Genomic DNA, 18198 nt, shown 5'->3' with positions numbered 1-18198 from the left:
AAATCGGAAAGATCGATACTTGCGCATGCGAGACATCTCCATAACCCCACCTCTATTAAATATGTACTCGCACATTCGGAAAACAGTCACAACATGAAAATTTGAACTTTGAGGTACTCGAGAGTGTTAATTTGGCTATAGTTTATGCGTCTTTTGGGAAATTTACGATACGCCCGATAAACAATAACTGACTAGCCGCGTTTCGAAAACTGCTGTTTTCACAACCTGATTTCGGAACACTGACAATACAAGTTATAAAATATGCGGGTGTTTGATAGCTTTTTCCGGTGCCGTTTTGCTTTGATGGTGCTTTAATATGTCTATAGGAACCTAAACGTGGTCGGACTTGTATGATAAACTACATGGAAAAGTGTCGGGAAATGTCGCAAAATGATGGGATACAACAATTTCAATCAGGGATATAATAAATTGTTTACACAGGTATTGAATTTAACTAATTGGTCTGTATAATATGTGTCTTATAACTTATAATTTAAATTTGTATGTGTTGTAGTTATTTTTTTACGGTAGGTACTAGGTGAACCCACGACATGGAAGGTAAACAACCTGCCCACGCAATGACCTATGAAAGGTTGAACTTTCAGAGTCACAGTGTATTATACTGGTCATTATAATAAGTGTTATATGATATTTATTTTCCCAATATAACAAGAGTATAAGAAGTAACATTTCTTGAATAGCTAAACCTGTTATAAGCTACACCCTGTATTGTATGAAACATGAAGAGTACCTAAAAATTATTTTTGCTAATCACAAAATATGGAAATATTTATTGATGAGCGTAAATTTACCGTGACCGGTTATTAAAGTAAAATTCAGTGTGTAAATTTATTTGTCTAATTGAAATTAACTTGAAAAATATCATTTTTCTGTCATGACTGTCACTAATTTGAAAAGTCATAAATCTGAATCACTACACTTTTCATGCACGTCCTGTATAGTAGCGACACTGACGGACTGTGAAACTTCCAGTAATGATTTTAGCACTTTTTTACAAACATTTTTGCTCTCTTTCAAATTTTTCGTGACTTTCATTGTTTCTGAGTTATTTATCAAAAACCGGTTTAAAGCAACAAATTTTCCAATCAGTTGAAATTGTGGTTTAAAATTTGAGCACCCTGTAACTTGGTTATTTTTGGGAGTTCAAGGAAGTTGAACCACTCAAATTAGTGGTCTTGAGCTCCTATTTCCAGTGGTGTAAAGCAAAAAATTCTATCTTAAAAATTGCATACAGGGTGGCCAAAAAATCTGAGTTACTACATTTTTCTTGCACCCCCTGTATAATAGCGACACTGACGGACTGTGAAACTTCCAGGGATGATTTTAGCACTTCTTTACAAACATTTTTCCTCTCTTTCAAATTTTTCGTGACTTTCACCGTTTCTGAGTTATTAGCAAAAACTGGTTTGAAGCAACAAATTTTCCAATCAGTTGAAATTGTGGTTTAAAATTTGAGCACCCTGTAACTCGGTTATTTTTGGGAGTTCAGGAAGATTGAAGCACTCAAATTAACCGTCTTGAGCTCCTCTTTCCAGAGGTGTAAACCAAAAAATTCTATCTTAAAAATTGCATACAGGGTGGCCAAAAAATCTAAGTCACTACACTTTTCATGCACCCCCTGTATAATAGCGACACTGACGGTCTGTGAAACTTCCAGGGATGATTTTAGCAATTCTTTACAAACATTTTGTTCTCTTTCAAATTTTTCGTAACTTTCATCGTTTCTGAGTTATTTGGCAAAAACTGGTTTGAAGCAACAAATTTTCAAATCAAATTTGAGCACCCTGTAACTCGGTTATTTTTGGGAGTTCAAGAAGATTGAACCACTCAAATTAACCGTCTTGAGCTCCTCTGTCCAGAGGTGTAAACCAAAAATTTATATCTTAAAAATTGCGTACATGGTGGCCAAAAAATCTGAATCGCAAGCAATTTTCAATCAGACCCATAAATTTACTGGTAAAACTGGTAAATTTTCCTGTCACACTGAATTTTACTTCAAGTAAAAACCGGTAAATTTACACCCATCACTAGTTTTTAGTGTGTTTTCAACTTCATGGTAGCTTGGTTCTATTTGGTGCAAAGTGACAATAGCCTATAGAATTTCCAGTTTTCAATTAAAACTAAATTCATTTTGACTTTATTTAATAATACTGTGGTTTTGCTACAAATGAGTTTATTTTATATTATTAAAACTAGTTTTTCAAATAAATTTAAATTTTGTTTTACAACATAATTTACATATTAAAATCAATTGTCTGACAGGTTTAATATCATAGGGATTAATGGAATATTTGATAAGAAATTCATGTTCTTAGATCTGGATTGGAAGAAAACTATTACAAAGTGAAGACTGTTAACTTCTAATAGTGTCGCATGTTTGTCAGCGTTCCTCCAACTAACCTATGTCAAAATACACTAGCCTGGTAAGACACAAGAAAACGCCCCAAACTTAGATTTGTCTTAGATTATGCGATAATGCTTTAGTAGCTGAGTCCAGAAGTTTTTTCCATATAAACTGGACTTAGCTTTGCAGGTAGCTCTGTGGTACTATTTAGATAAAGTTCAGAGAAAATAGAATTTTGCACGATTAGTGCTCGGTGGAATGCTGAAAGTGTTTACATTCGTACTCTCGTAAATGTAATGCTTGTTTACATCTCCCATCATCGCTTAGGTATTTTTGTAGCCATTTGTTAACGTTCGGCTTTTTCATTCAGAACAGGATATTAGATCATTACCAATTAGGTGATCGTCATATAGTTCAAGTCTAATTGTTATTTCCAATTAACCATAAACGTGTACAACGTTTTGCATGTGTTTCTTCCCACATACTTCTATTTCAATTGCATACATTGTCTTCATGCACTAACAGGTCACACAATCATAACATTGTAGGTAGTTACTGGTTTCTTCCGTATATTGTCTGACAAATAAATACAAAAATTATTGTTGTTAGAAATGTGTATTACTTTTAAAATTTTTTAAGTCGAAGTTGAGTGACATTAACCAAAAGGCACTTAAATAGTGTATAACATAGTTATACATAAAGTATGATCACTACGAAAAAAATCCTAAAAATGGGACGTTTTGGTTGGTTTGAGGATGATTAAATTAGTTCCACAAATTAGGGTCGTATTCGAAAAAATCTACTTAAAATTGTTGAATTTTTAACGTGATGTATAGGCAAGAAAAGGCTATAACTATACAGGGTGCCACAAATTCGTGTGTAAGTATATGGGGATCTCGAAAACGGCAAGAGCTACAAAATTGGTTAAGTTATGGCATAATTGCGCAAGTAGGAGAGAAAATTTAAAAATTAATCAATGAAGAATTCTAGAGCAGTTTAAAAGCTATCAACAATTTCTATAACCGTCTAAGGGTTCAAAATGCCTCTAAAGCATGCTCTTTAAACTATCCAAAAACCTTCCAAATTCTCGTAAAATATTCTAAAAAGGTTTGAAAGTCTCCAAAACTGTGTTTATAAGCTTCCAAAGGCTTTTAGAACAGTCTAAAAGCTTCCAAATGCTCTTTAACTAGTACAGAAGCTCTCAAATGATTTGAAACAGTCTAAAAGCTTCACTAGATTGTTTCGAAGATCTCTAAAGCAGTCCAAAGCCTTCAGGATGCTCTTCAAATTGTCCAAAAACCTTCCAAATCTTCCTGAAGTGTTCTAAAAAGTTTTCAAAAGCCTCAAAAACCCTATAGAAACTCTAAAATCCTCCAAAACAATATCTATAAACTTCTAAATGCTCTTCAACTAGTCCAGAAGCTCTCAAAAAATTTCAAAACAATCTCATCTTTAGGATGTTATTTAAACTGTCCAAAAACCTTCCAAATTATCCTAAAGTATTCTAAAATGGTTTCAAAAATTTCCAAAACACTATACAAACTTCATAAGCTTCCAAATGGTTTTGAAACAGCCTGGAACCATTCGGTTTGTTTGAAACTTTAAAATGGCATATTAAACTCCAAATTGCGCAATTTTGCCATAATCTCACCAATTGTGCATATCTTACCGTTTGCGAGATTCTCATACTTACATAAATAAAATAAAATATAAATTAAATAAAAACATTATTTTTAGACCAAAGGAATCATTTGGCACATGCCAAACGTGCACTTAATTAGATTAATTGGACTGTATAGTTTTGTAATTCCTAAAATCACAAGACAAGTACGATTTGTAACGATAAAACGGTCTTTTTGTTAATGCTCAGTCAACTGTCGTCTAATTAATTTTAATGAGTAGAAATTAATAATTACGTAGCTCTCAACTAAAGCTTTTTGTTCCTTCTAGGGCTCCGCTGATTCAAATTATTCACAGCCTTCATCGGACCTGTCGTTGGACGAGGAGAAGGAAAACTTACGGAGGGAGAAGGAAAGGGCGGCACTTAGTCAACTGGAAAAAGCGAGGGTAAGATATTTATTAATTCGATTTTTGAAATTTGTAATGCCGTTTTTGTTCAAGTACAGTGCTTTTTGTCGTTTTTAGGTCAACTGATGTATGTCAGTCATGTAAAATATGGCGCATCCTTCTTTGTTCGCTCGAAAATAACTTCTTTTATAATAAGCAGTGACCTAGATTTTCGGAGGCAAGAGCTGCATTGAATTGAGTTTTGCTAGCTCATTAATTGCTAGAATAAAGGTTATTGATTTTATACATGCGACATTACGTTCTCTGGTTACCTTTACTTGTATTTACACAGATTATAACTTTTGAAATAAGTTGGAAGATTGATTTAGGAAAACTAGATTTTTAAAGGATTTTTCATTTGGAGCCACACTATTCGAAAATATTTTAGACTCTTTGCCAACTTGCCAACATATTATAAGAAATCAATATTTTGGATAACGTCTCTTAACACAACTTCTGCCAACAGAACCATATTTAACAAACCATCCAGTATTTTGTTGGTGTTAGCTTTAGTTTGGCACTTTTATTGTAAAATTATTTTGTATTTCTTGTAATTATTAAAATTCTTTCTTACTCGTTGATAATTTTGACAATAAGTCATGTTTTTCTGATGGCGTGTATTCTCAAGCAGAAACAATAAAATTTTCCATTAATCCTGGAAATGATATCAATCAATTTATTAGTTTTAATCACTTTCTTCTTCTCTCACATGGTTTAAGTGACAATGTCTTCCATAAAATCTGCTACAATGTCATCTTTATTAAATTCCCTCCTCCCTGTTCCTGACCTTTAAAGCGGCTTTGTCTAATAAAGGTTACTGTACTTATAACCCCTGATTTGATAAATTGCCTTTAATGGAATGATTATGATACGAATCACCTAAATAAATTTATTTACAGACGAGAGCGGTAGCATTTTCTGTAAGGACCAACGTGTCGTATGATGGGAGTTTGGATGACGATTCCCCAGTTCATGGTTACGCCATTTCCTTCGATGTTAGGGATTTTTTGCATATTAAGGTAAGTTTGTGCTTAAGTTTAACACTAATTTTCTTTTTGTCTAATGGATTATTGGAAATATTTCTTAAAAGAAAATACAGGTTAAACACATAATTGTACACAATACAGGGGGTATTAATATAAGGTTGTTTTAACGTGGAAAAACACACACATTGTTACATCATCCCATTTTTGTTTGATTTTCCGCCTATTATGTGTTTATCCTTGAAGATCGTTATATGGATTTACCCTAATGTAAATAACATGATAAAGCAAAATAGTACTTGGCAAGAGTGGCTTTAACCTCAAATCTGGGTCATATTTTTCCAACTAATGCGCTATAAAAAGCGATATTAAACCGAGGGAATAACAATGTTTTGCTAAGTGTATATTCCGTAGCAGACTTTGCCAAGAATTTATTTACATTAATGGGATGTTAAATCAGCGGCATACAGTTATTTTCCGAATATATTCGTTTTCTTATATTACATCCAAATTCTGTTTGTTTAAAGAAAATATTTCTTAGTAGGTACAATATAAATTTCTAGTAATATATAAATTACCAGTAAAGTAAATAAAAAAATATTTTACTTTACCAGGAAAATTTTACCGGTAAATTACCAGTCAGAAATACTAGTTACTTTTCTCCCTGACTGTATCAAATTTTTTTGAAAAAAAAATTGCAATATACAGGGTGTGCATGAAAATTATGGTGGTTGTTTTTGTCACCCTGTACGCAAATTTTAAAATAGATTTTTTTACTCTACACCATTACAAAAAGGAGATCAAAACGGTTTATTTAAGTGGCTTAACCACCCTAAACTCCCAAAAATATTTGAAATTCAAATTTTAAACCATGAAATTGTGGTGAAAATTTGTTGGATCAAATCAGTGTTGCTAAATAACTCAGTAATGGTGAAACTTACGAAAAATCTGCAAGAAACCAAAAATGTTCCTATTCAACTTCTTTACTCAGTACCGTAAGATTGCGAAATGGTTTAAAAGTATGGTAGTTGTCTATTTTTGTCACCCTGTACGCAATTTTTAAGATAGAATTTTTTGCTTTACACTATTGGAAAGAGGAGTTCAAAACGGTTCTTTTAAGTGGTTGAACTACCCTAAACTCCGAAAAATAACCGAGTTACATTGTGCTCAAATTTTAAACCACAATTTCACGTGAGTACCGCATTTATACAAGGGGTGCATGAAAATTGTAGTAATTCAGATTTTTTGGTCACACTGTACGCAATTTTTAAGATAGAAAATTTTGATTTACATTACTGTAAAGAGGGCAGTTCAAGACGGTTAATTTGAGTGGTTTAACCTCTATTTACTCCAAAAAATAACAGAGTTACAGGGTGCTCAAATCTCAAACCACAATTTCAGCTGATTTGAAATCAGTTTTTGCTAAATAACTATGAAGAATGAAAAGCATGGTATACTGGAAAAAAACCGTATCTTGAATAAAAGAAGAGGTTTCTGAATCACTTCTTTAGGCATTTCTTCACAAAATACTTACAGAAGATCAAACTTGTCCTATAGATACAAGATTCTTCAAATGGACAGTTTTGATTGACTTTATTTTTATGAAACACATTAAAGTGGTTTTTACAAAGGAGAAATCTCCCCATTATTAATGATATTGCTCCTCAACCCCACACACTTTGCAGTCTTCTTGTCTTTCTAGGTTTTTACCTTTAAAGGTTACCTCCCAAACGAGAGTGAAAGAGAACCTGAAGTGTGCTATAACTTGAAGAGAATGCTACAAATAATTTGCCTTTCCGTTTTGTAGCTATTAGAAAGTTAATTGGAGTGAACAACTAATAAGTTCCTTCTAAAGCTCATTCTTCAAATTGAATTTGTAGGTTGGATCTCCCAAGATAGTAGAGTTGTCTCATTCTTCGGTGTCCTGGAATAGTCTTAATTTAATAATACATTAATATTCTGGCATTACCTGAACCTATCTGGCAATCTCCGGACTTATGTAACATTGTCAGAACTTATCAAAATAGTCTTAGAACGTAGCAGAATCTTGTTTAAACAACAAAATGAAGAGATCTGTACTGGCTTGCAAGGAAATGACCAATCTTAGGTGACTTAAATTCTGGTAAACTCACGAAGTACTCTAATTGCCACATAACAGCTGAGTTACAGGAGGTTTTTACTGTGATATTCCCAAAATAAGGTTAACTGTAGATATTAAAATTGATTGCTATTTCTGTGTGTACCAACTTACTTTTTTCCAGGAAAAATATGATAATAATTGGTGGATTGGCCGCCTAGTAAAAGAAGGCTGTGACATCGGGTTCATACCGTCTCCGGTGAAACTCGAGAATCTCAGGCAACAACAGGTCCAAACTAGAACGAGTAAACTTTACTCGAGCAAGACTAGTTCCAGTTCGAACATTGGCGCTACGGGTAACGATGCTTCGAGAGGTAGCACTCCTCCTACACCCGGTATGTCCCATCCAAATCGTTTTTTTTTTTCGGCATCGGCATTTGTTTTTTGTCGTTTTGGTGTAATCGATGTCGTAATCTCGCCCTTGGGAGCTATTTCAATACTCAATCACTCCTCACTGTTAAAATCTCCTTTATATTTTTATTATATTGCCAGGATTATTCTTCTCATACAGTTGAAGATGAAATTCACCCAATTCCTTTTTCAACTTCAGTCTATTTTAAAAACATGTACAGTTTCCTTTTTTGTTTCAAGTAAAAGAGTCTAGATCAATGAAATATATCAGGCCATTGTGAAGGATTGCAAGATTTATACAGACTTTTTGGAACAATTCCAAACTTAGCCTGGCGGATTTATTACAATCTTGTTTGGTGTGTTCCACTAAAATTTGCTTTGTGGACGAATAAAAAATTGAACTAATCAATAATTCCTAAATCAAATCCAGCATACGTAACAATTTAACTTGATTGAAAAAGGAATCGAGTTATATTATTATAAAATTTAAAATAAAGTAATAATATAAAGTGGGTTTTTACAGTTATGATTGGTGTTAAAGCTCCTTTTAAAAAAGGATTTTAAACAAAAACACTCTACTTAAACACTAAATGATAAAGAGTGCTCTTGTTGTGCTATCCATTTCCTGTACTTACATGGTAATCAGTGTTTAATTTTGCAAGTGAATAATAAATTTGCTGTATATACACAGGAATTTTCGTTTTCTCGTATCCTATACAAGGTTTGTATGATTTTTGACACACTTTGATTTAAGTTTGGGTTTGAATACCACTTTTTGGTTAAATCCTTTCTTTCCCAGCGATTCCCAATACACGTAGAGTGTAGATTTAGCTGGTAGAAGTGTTTTTTAGTTTTAGCTAGAAGCTTTATATAGGATGGCTAGACCTTAACGAAACTGTTTAATATAAAAAAAAGAAATTCAAAAAATGTTGATAGAAATGATGTTATAGGGGATGAGTCCGATTCTATGGGAAACCCAAGAGGGAAATCACTCACTACCCCTCCAGCTAAAGAAAAGAAGAAAGCCTTCTTCAAAAAACAGGAAACTACAGCACCTTACGACGTAGTACCATCAATGAGACCGGTAGTTTTAGTTGGTCCTTCATTGAAAGGTTACGAAGTGACCGACATGATGCAGAAAGCCTTATTTGATTTTTTAAAACATAGATTTGAAGGAAGGTACGTTGCGATTGCTTCTTCTTTTCTTCAACAGAATGAAAGTTTAAACTTGATTGCAGAATAATAATAACTCGGGTGATGGCAGATATATCTCTAGCAAAAAGATCACTACTCAACAATCCGTCTAAACGTGCGATTATGGAACGTTCAGCAACAAGATCGACGTGTTTAAACGAGGTTCAAGCAGAAATTGAAAGGATATTCGAATTGGCTACTACCATGCAGTTGGTGGTTCTGGATTGTGACACCATCAACCATCCTTCGCAACTTGCCAAAACATCACTAGCTCCCTGTATTGTTTACCTTAAAATTACTAGTCCTAAGGTAAGTCTGTTTATTGAGTTTTTTTATCTAAGATTCTAGACGTCTTTTGGTGGTAATGACAATTTTGCCAAGTCTACTTCACGTCAAACTTTGACACCGCTTTTCTCCCGGACTGTACCAAATTTTGTAGAGTTTTTTCAGGCTGTCAAATAGGAAATTTAATAAGAATATCAAAAATGTACTTAAATCAGTGATTCTTTCACTCCAAGTGGGTTTTACCGTCAATTTTGTCCTTGACTGTTCTTTCAAACTGTATTTTTGGCAGTTCAAACTTGACACCGCTTTCCTCCCGGACTGTACTAAATTTTGAAAATGACACACGTGACCCACAAAAAATGGGTAGAAAGTGGACAAAAATTCGAGTTTAGAATCATTAAAAAACATCCTGTATAATAATGTAAAATGAAATTTGTTTTCTTTCTACTGATCTATTATTATCTACCGTTTTTGACCGATTATTCTACCGTCTTTAAATATTTTGACTTAGCAACACTGTATACGATTCGTCTAGTTTAATGGGGGTTGAATTCATTGTCTTGCTCATTAGGCTTTGTCTGGAATCTGTTTTAACCGTTATTCGGGATTATCTGGACAAATACAGTTGTTATTGTTAATATTTTTGGTATTTTGGTAATACTAGTGATTTCGTCACACTGTGGGATTTAAAATAGTCTATTATTAAAAGTGAGATGTTTGTGTTCTCTTTGATGAGTAATTTTTATGTAACAAACTCGTTTGGTGATAATACAACTTATTACTTTCAATTTTGATTTTGTGGAAAACCTTTATTACCTAGTATAATACACCATAATATCGTTTTATAATTATGTAAATTTTCTGGTTGTCACTTCTTTCTTTCTTGTCTTTCTTCCTTGATTACCTCTAGTTTTCTTCCTGGTCCTTTGTTACTTGATTTATTACCTTAGCTTGATTACTTCTGAAGTATCTAGTTATATTTTTTTTATTTTACTGAGTAATTCTTTGGTTTTCATTTCGCTTTTTACTTTGTCTTTTAAATCAAATTGTTGTTTTAGGTTTTGCAACGGTTAATTAAATCAAGAGGAAAAAGTCAAGCCAGACACTTAAACGTCCAAATGGTGGCGGCTGAAAAATTAGCTCAATGCCCACCCGAAATGTTTGATGTAATTTTAGACGAAAACCAATTAGAAGATGCTTGTGAACATATAGCAGAATATTTAGAAGTAAACGTTTTCTAAATTTTGTAAATTTTAAATATTTCCTAATTGTTGTTTCGTAGGCTTATTGGAGAGCTACGCACCAAGAAATACCAAATGTACAAAGAGCTGTTGCAGCTTCACCACAAGCGTCTCCTAGTGGGGATCAGGGAAGACCCACCTTGCCAGGTAATAAATGCATGTTTACCAAAACTTTAACCTAACAAATTAACCAGTTTGTAATGCAACTATACCATTGTGACTAACTACTACCAGCAATCATCTAACAACTAATGTTTCTTTTCAGCTCATCATGACGCTTATGGACATCATGATTCTAGAGGTAGTCATGCAGGTGTTAGATACATAGGATTGCAAAGTTGGGACTCTGTAGACTCTCTAGAATCACTATCTTTCTTATAACACATTATGCATGACCGTTGTTGATATTGAATAATGATTTCACATATATTTGGATCATTATTGTAACATGCTTTCTCAGTATTTATTGCATTTTTTACGTAGTTATTATACTAACTAATACTTTCCAGGGTTGTGTACTAACTTGTTGGATCCTAATTAGTGCAAGTTAGATACTTCAGTTTATCAGCCTAAAAATATCTTCCTAATCAAACTTTCTCTTGCAAATAGTCCGATGATAATTCAGAGCTTCAATTAAATCATCGTCATATTAAGGAAGTTATTATAGTTAAAAATTGTTTACTTTATGTCAAAAAGGTTCAAAATCTATTTTTTGCTTTTTTAAGCTAATCTCCCTGTTCTGTCCATAATAAAAAAGTCACTATCTAAAATAGGAACTTTGTTATCTAAAAACACGTCTTTTTTTCATAGCTTTATTCTAACAACAAAAAAACAATTACATCCACTGATCTATAATATGTAATCACCTATTTCACTTACTACCTAAGCTGTACCTACAATTTGGGTCCAATTAATATAACCGCATGTAATTAATAAAATTATTTAAAAGTTTTTATGGCATATTATTATTTAGGTGCTTTAATATTTCAAACTTTACTTAAACTGAAACGTTTCTGTGTATGTAAAAATTTGTAATTAAGTAATTCATATTACACGACACATTAAATGTCAGGACATATTTTAAGTTGGATATTTTTCTTTATTTTTATAAATAATGTTAAGTACCTCTTATAGCAAAATAACACACTCTTTATCTAACTAATCCCTAAATTTGACTATAATTGCCAACAAAAAAGTTTACAAATTTGATTATTATTAGTTTTAATATGTTTTTCCCAATACCCATTTTTTTATTTTGTGGGTAAATTACCGGTAGAAAATATTTTACTTTTTACTGGTAATTTACAAATACTCTGTTTCTGGCAGTTCAAATTTTCACACCGCTTTTCTTCCGGACTTTACCAAATTTTGTAGTTTTTTTTCGGTTATCAGATAGAAAATTTAGTGAGGATTTCAAAAATGTGCTTAAAACAGTAATTTTCTCACTTCAAGTAAGTTTTACAGACGATTTTATCCTTGACTATGCTTTCAAACTCTGTTTCTGGCAGCTCAAACTTTGATACCGCTTTTCTCCCTGATTGTATCAGATTTTGTAGTGTTTTTTCATGTTATTGGATGATAAAACTAATGAGGATTCTAAAAAAATACTCAAAACTGTCATTTTCTCACTCCAAGTGAGTTTGTTTGCAACAATTCATGCTAAAAGGTACCTTTGACAGTTTTAGGTTACATTACGTGTATTATATTACCAACAAAATTTAATGTCCGACAGGGTTATTATTTCATCAATAATGACACCTATTAAGGTGAGGGCATTATTTTTTATAATGCCCTCTGACCATTTTTTGAATAAGATCGTTTAAATCTTGAACTTTTATTTACCAAGAAAATTAAAAATTAAAGAATGAAATTCGGACATTATAGGAAGTAATGCTCTCATACAAATTGTCATTATTGTCCTTATAATGCCCTTGGTATCTTAATTACTATTAAGATCACGTGACCGTTTCTACCATCAGTAAAAATTCACTTAAAATCTTAATTTCTCCAATTCCAAAATACATGTGCATATTCTCAAAAGTTGTAATTTGAAATTTGTAATGCTTACAGAATCAATTTTGCTCTACAAGCAGTTTTTAAGAGTCAAATTTTTCATTTGGTTTTTATTTGCATTTTTAAACGTTCAGTATCTCAAAGCAATGCAGTTCAGAAAATCCTTTGTGTTTGTACTCATCAGAATGAAATAAATAAACAAAAATTTACTAAATATTATAAAAATTATATTCATTTTTGTAATAAGTAATCTGTGGTTAAAGGTATAACCAAGTATAAAAATAATTTCCTAATTCAGATTAACAAATATTCATATAGTACTTTAGTAGTTCAGCTGATTAAATCTGTATTAGACAAACATTTTACAGCACTTTTTTTCTATACAGAGTGTCTAGAAATTCTTTACAAATATGTGTTAAAAGGTAAAATATTTAAACAAAAAAATACCAAAAACACTGGCTAGGCTTTGTTTGGAACACATAAATCTTATCCTTTATTTTTCCTTAAAAACCAACCGCTGAAACATTTTTGGACACTTTGTAGACAACGATATCGTAATAAGACATTTTATGGGTACTTACTAATTTCAGATTTTACGGGTTCAATGACACCAATACCGCCCAACATTTAAACATTTACTCCAGAAGGTTAAGTTTATGCACGGTCTTAATTTGAGTTTTTTTTTTGTTTCAAATCGCTTCGCTAAATGCAACAATGCTTTTGTTTGTACTTTAACTGCACATAGCTGCAGGGGTAGCACCGAGTCCTGGCAAAATATGGCGAGCGGGCTCTACCGATTTATTTGCTTAAGCTGAAAGTGCGGTTTTTTTGTAAGTTAACGATAGTTTGTTGTTTTTTTTTTGGGAGGTTTAAAAACTGAACTTAAGACTTTAGTCTTAACTTTGGTTATTTGTGAAAACGTTTGGTTCTGTGCTGTTTTAGAAGAGTTTGATTGCTGTAGAATAGTATAGAATAAGTATCAAATTGTGTTACTTTTTCTAAAACATATTTTAGTGTTTGAGTTTGATTTACTTACTATACTTAAATTGGTTTACTAGGGTTTGGATGTTAAATTTGTTTTTCTTTATTTAGCTCACACCTTCCAAACGGTACATGCCAGAAGTACCAGAGGAAGGCTAGAAAGAGACCGAGAATACGAGGAATACTCAGAAAAGGACCATCTAAATACTCATCCTGCAGGTCATCATCTTCCGCCTGACGATTATCGAGATCGACCGTTAGACCGAATACCATCACGAAATCTTCGAAGCAGGGAAGATATGGACTTTCCCTCCTCACATAAAAACACCTCGAGGAAAGCGTTAAATGCCATATAGTGGAGGCTTTCTACGGAACAACCCATTGAAGAAGAGTTTCAGGACGAAATTGCTTCCAGACCAACGGAAGCGTACTACAAACCTCAAATTCCTAAAGCGTATAGAGACGATAGACTGTTAAGCTACGAGGATTCCTTTGACCGATCCAGGTTGGAGGATGACGGTAGATACACTGGAAGACGACTGGAAAGTTTTCCAGAAGAAGGACCGTCCATTAGGCATGAAAGTAGCACCGGGGCCACTAGACGGTTTCCGGAAGAACGAAAGTCTATGTCTTCTATTGAGAAGAGCAAACATGAAGGTAGGAATTACAGGAAGGAGTTACTCGAAAGGTTTGGAGGTATAGAATTAGATGATCGTCCCGAATTCCAGGAATCCCAAAGGTATTACCAATGAATGTTTTGCTGTTATGTACAAAATTGGATTTAACACCAATAATTATATACAGGGTGTCCGGCAAGAAAATGATCAAATTAATGTAAAATTATGAAGATTGAATTATTGATTTTAACAAAACTTGTTTCTGAAGCTCATGTTTTTATTAATTTTTATTATGTAAAGTGTAATTTTTTCAGTATTTTGCAATTAAGATTCATACACAACATATTGATTTTCTTTGTCTTTTTTTGTCCATTTTATCTTTTTTACGTGTTGAACGAAGTTTTCAGTTATTTAATATCATTTCTATTGTTCTCATCTTTGCTCTACTGGCATATCTCCTAACCTAACCTAACTAATTAGTCATAATTAGGTTAAACAAAAGTGGACTGAGAGAATTTTCCTGTAAAGCAGATTCTAGTGCTTATTTAGGAAAGATAATGTGATTCAGATGTCTCATGCAATTTAGGTACACATGGAGAATACTACTTTTTATTTTGCTAGGATTGGTAGGAAATCTATTTCTTCAGGTTTTTTAAAACTGCCTGAAGCCCCTAAAACTGTTACAAATCTAATGGAGAAGATGCTAAAGATTTTAGCCTTTAGAAAAGAAAAAAAGGCAAAAGAGCCACAGCCCTCTAAATTTTCTTAAACTCCTGAAGAATTTTGTAAAACTGCTAGAGGCGTCCAAGACTCATTTGAAAAACCAGAGGCCTCTAAACTATCCAGAATTTTTTTAAACGTGCCAGAGGCCTTTAAAACTCTCAGAAACCTAATGGAGAACATGCTAAGGCCTTTGGCCCTTAGAAAAGAAAAAATGCTAAATAGCCACAGTCCTGTAAATCTTCTTAAACATCTGAAGAATTTTCTAAAAGTGCCAGAAGCTTCCAAGAGTCATTTGAAAAACCAGAGGTCCTGAAACCTTCTAAAAGTTTTCTAAAACAACCAATAGCCTCTATACTATCCAGAATTTTTTTTAAGATTCCAGAAGCCTTTAAAACTGTCACAACACTTTTTCTGAAGAATTTCTTAAAACTGCCAGAGGTGTTCAAGAATCATTTGAAAAACTAGAGGTCTTCAAACCTTCTAATTTTTTTTAAAAACAACCAATGGCCCAGAATGTTTTTAAAGGTACCAGAGGCCTCCAAAACTCTCATAAACCTAAGAGAGTGTGTTTTGAAAATAGTAGAGATCTAATACTCGTTGGAAAATGCCAGGATCATATGAAAAACGTTTTAAATATGCTAGAGAACTCGTCTGAAACCTCTTAAATGAGGAGTACAGCTCTTTTTCTGTTACACTACCTTGTTGATCATACTCTGACAGAACACCCTGTATAACAATTATAATAGAAATTCAGAAAACATTAATTGAATGGAATACCTTGGGAGTCTTCAATGAGATGTTCCGTAAAAAATGTGATTTACCTTTAATATTATAGGACTTTAACGATTTTGACCATTTTGGTGCCATATTTGAGTACAGCTCAATTTTAAATCATCTATGAATTAACAAGATTATTCAAGCTTTAACCGTAGGAATAATTAGAATTTTTTAATTTGTATAAGGAAGGGTAATTGTTGAACATTGAATTTTATACAAGTACTGTCTTAGTGCAGAAGAACTGAGATATTAATATTTCCTTTACCGTATTGTGTAACTCTTTTATTAGAGTGATTTATCTTTGCCTAATTTGCGTTACTATAAGAACAGTTAAACTTGATTGGGAAGTTTGATAATTTTTATAGGATCACAGACTTGTAATATAAATAGTTATCTACAAAACTTACCTTCGTGATATTAAAATAATAAATTATATCGTCAAGCATATTTGACTGATTCTAGTAAATTAATATAGAACAATGTTAAAGTTTGCACTGCGTTTAGAATGTTTAAGTAAGTTCATGCATTACAAACTAGAAGTTTGTCGATTGATATTATTTTTTTAGATTATATCATCCGATATTATAATGTTTTGTCACAAAACTACATTGTAACGTACCTGTTCCATATCAAAATACTGGTGTAAAAAATTATTTATGTATACACATCTGTACAGTAGACATATTAGTAAGAAGAATATTTTCACATTAGTCGGTTTGTATATTATTACTTTTAAAGTTGTTATGGGCTTAAAAATCGATTTTTTTTTATTCCAGTATAAGTCATACTGATATGTCTATTGAAATTTTCTCGGTGAAGATTCCAAATTGATGTCAATTTATTGTTTTGTAACATTTTTCTTTTCACTGTCTGTTACAAGAAAGATTTATCAACTAAAAATTGAGTTTGTTAGGTTAGACTAATTTTGGGATATATTAGGCCAAATATTATGTTTTTAATTGGCTAACAAATTAAATGACAAACGTTTCGTTCTAAAACGGACATCATCATTAAAAATTCAATCGATTCAAACGAGAAATATATTTTTTTCAGATTTTTGTATCACTCTGTATAGATAGGGTGAATTTTTGAAATATCGAAAAAGGCAGTTTGCTACTTTTTCTTGAGCAATCACAAACTACGAACATTACTGTAGGTTGTGCAAATACTGTAATAATGATAATGTATTTTCCATATTACAATAGTTAGCCTAATTTGTTGTAACAGACAATGTAAAAATTTTGCATTCACGCAAACATCAACTGAAAATATAATTTCATAAATGAGGACAATCAAAATTGCTTTCATAAAGTCATCTGAAACCTTATTTTGCATCGTAAATCAGTGATTGTCATTGAAAAATTGTTGATAGGGAAAGCTATTTTTGTGTAATAATAGTTCCAAGTAGAATTACGTTAATTTTTGTAGTTTGTTAAAATTCGATCATTATTTAGAAAGGTAGTAATTCCACCTTTAATTTTAATATTAATTAATTTCTAGTGGTCACTTAAGCTTTTGTATAAAATGCATGTCTTTACGAATGAAGAATATTCACCGACCAATTATAAACTTAAAACACAAGACGAAAACTTGTATAGAGGTACCTTAATGCTGTAAAATATTTTTTTTACTTATTGCATGTGATTACTAAAGCTTCGTTCATTTTGATACCTGCCGGTAGTGTTTTAGCCACGTTCTAGATTGCCTTTATTTTATAGCTTAAAATTTACCTACCCTAATCGTAAAAAAGTTCAGATCCTGTTAAAGTTATACTACTATTTAATATTTGAGAACTTTATTAAAGATTATTTTTTTCAATATTGTAAATACTTGTACACAATACTTATAAGTTAAAAGTTAATTTTCTGAATGTTAAATGTTTTTATGTCGGTATAATTATTTATTTTTTAGTGTAATCTAATATCAGAACACTTTGATTTGTTGATTTTTCTAAGCGCCTTGCCCCATTTACTATATTGTATAATAATGAAAATTTAAATTATTATATGACAACCCAAAGGACACAGTAAGTGTTCGTTTTTTCTAAATAAAATTATATTAAAATTGTGGATTTTATTTTATTATAAGTGCAAAAATATCAAATTTTAATTAGAATAAAAAGTAATGACGTATCACACAAGTTGTGTGATGTTTCACATTCAAAGATGTACTATACTTACTATAGGATAACCTAAGAATGTAATATTGCATTTTGTTGTATTATTGTCAAATTGTTCACATCAAAAGCTACTTATTTCATATTTAAGAAGGTACATGGGACAAATCTGTTCTGAGTATAATTTGTCTCGGATAACTTGAGGCGTACATATTTACCATCAACTCTGGACACTTATGGAGAGAGAAGGAACCATTTTGAAGGTTTTTTCCATCGACAGTTAAATCGTAAGTCAGTTGAGTGTCTTTTAAAGTAAAATTCAGTGTGACAGAAAAATTTACCAGTAAA

At 32.1% G+C, this 18198-nt stretch overlaps 1 protein-coding gene across 13 annotated transcripts in view; it reads left to right on the top strand.

Moving 5' to 3' along the window:
* The window catches only part of Ca-beta (Calcium channel protein beta subunit), a 67965-nt gene extending 50164 nt beyond the window's left edge, over nt 1-17801 (top strand). For 5 of the 13 annotated variants that reach the window (XM_081987431.1, XM_081987441.1, XM_081987435.1 and 2 more), the window contains 9 exons: nt 4316-4432; nt 5332-5451; nt 7677-7887; nt 8854-9082; nt 9142-9406; nt 10441-10608; nt 10665-10770; nt 10889-10924; nt 13729-17801. In XM_081987431.1, coding sequence (XP_081843557.1) covers nt 4316-4432; nt 5332-5451; nt 7677-7887; nt 8854-9082; nt 9142-9406; nt 10441-10608; nt 10665-10770; nt 10889-10924; nt 13729-13973 — 1497 coding nt within the window. In that variant the 3' untranslated portion in view covers nt 13974-17801. Of the gene's footprint in view, nt 1-65; nt 442-2336; nt 2445-4315; nt 4433-5331; nt 5452-7676; nt 7888-8853; nt 9083-9141; nt 9407-10440; nt 10609-10664; nt 10771-10888; nt 10925-13226; nt 13284-13381; nt 13467-13728 lie in introns of those variants that run through there. The other 8 variants (XM_081987442.1, XM_081987437.1, XM_081987444.1 and 5 more) reach the window with 8 other exon arrangements.
* Nucleotides 17802-18198: the final 397 nt, after the last annotated feature.

Source organism: Ips typographus, linkage group LG9, assembly GCF_016097725.1.
Source record: "Ips typographus isolate SLU linkage group LG9, UJ_Ityp_2.0, whole genome shotgun sequence".
In the NCBI taxonomy this organism is placed as follows: domain Eukaryota; kingdom Metazoa; phylum Arthropoda; class Insecta; order Coleoptera; family Curculionidae; genus Ips; species Ips typographus.
This window is presented reverse-complemented; position numbering and strand designations above follow the sequence as displayed.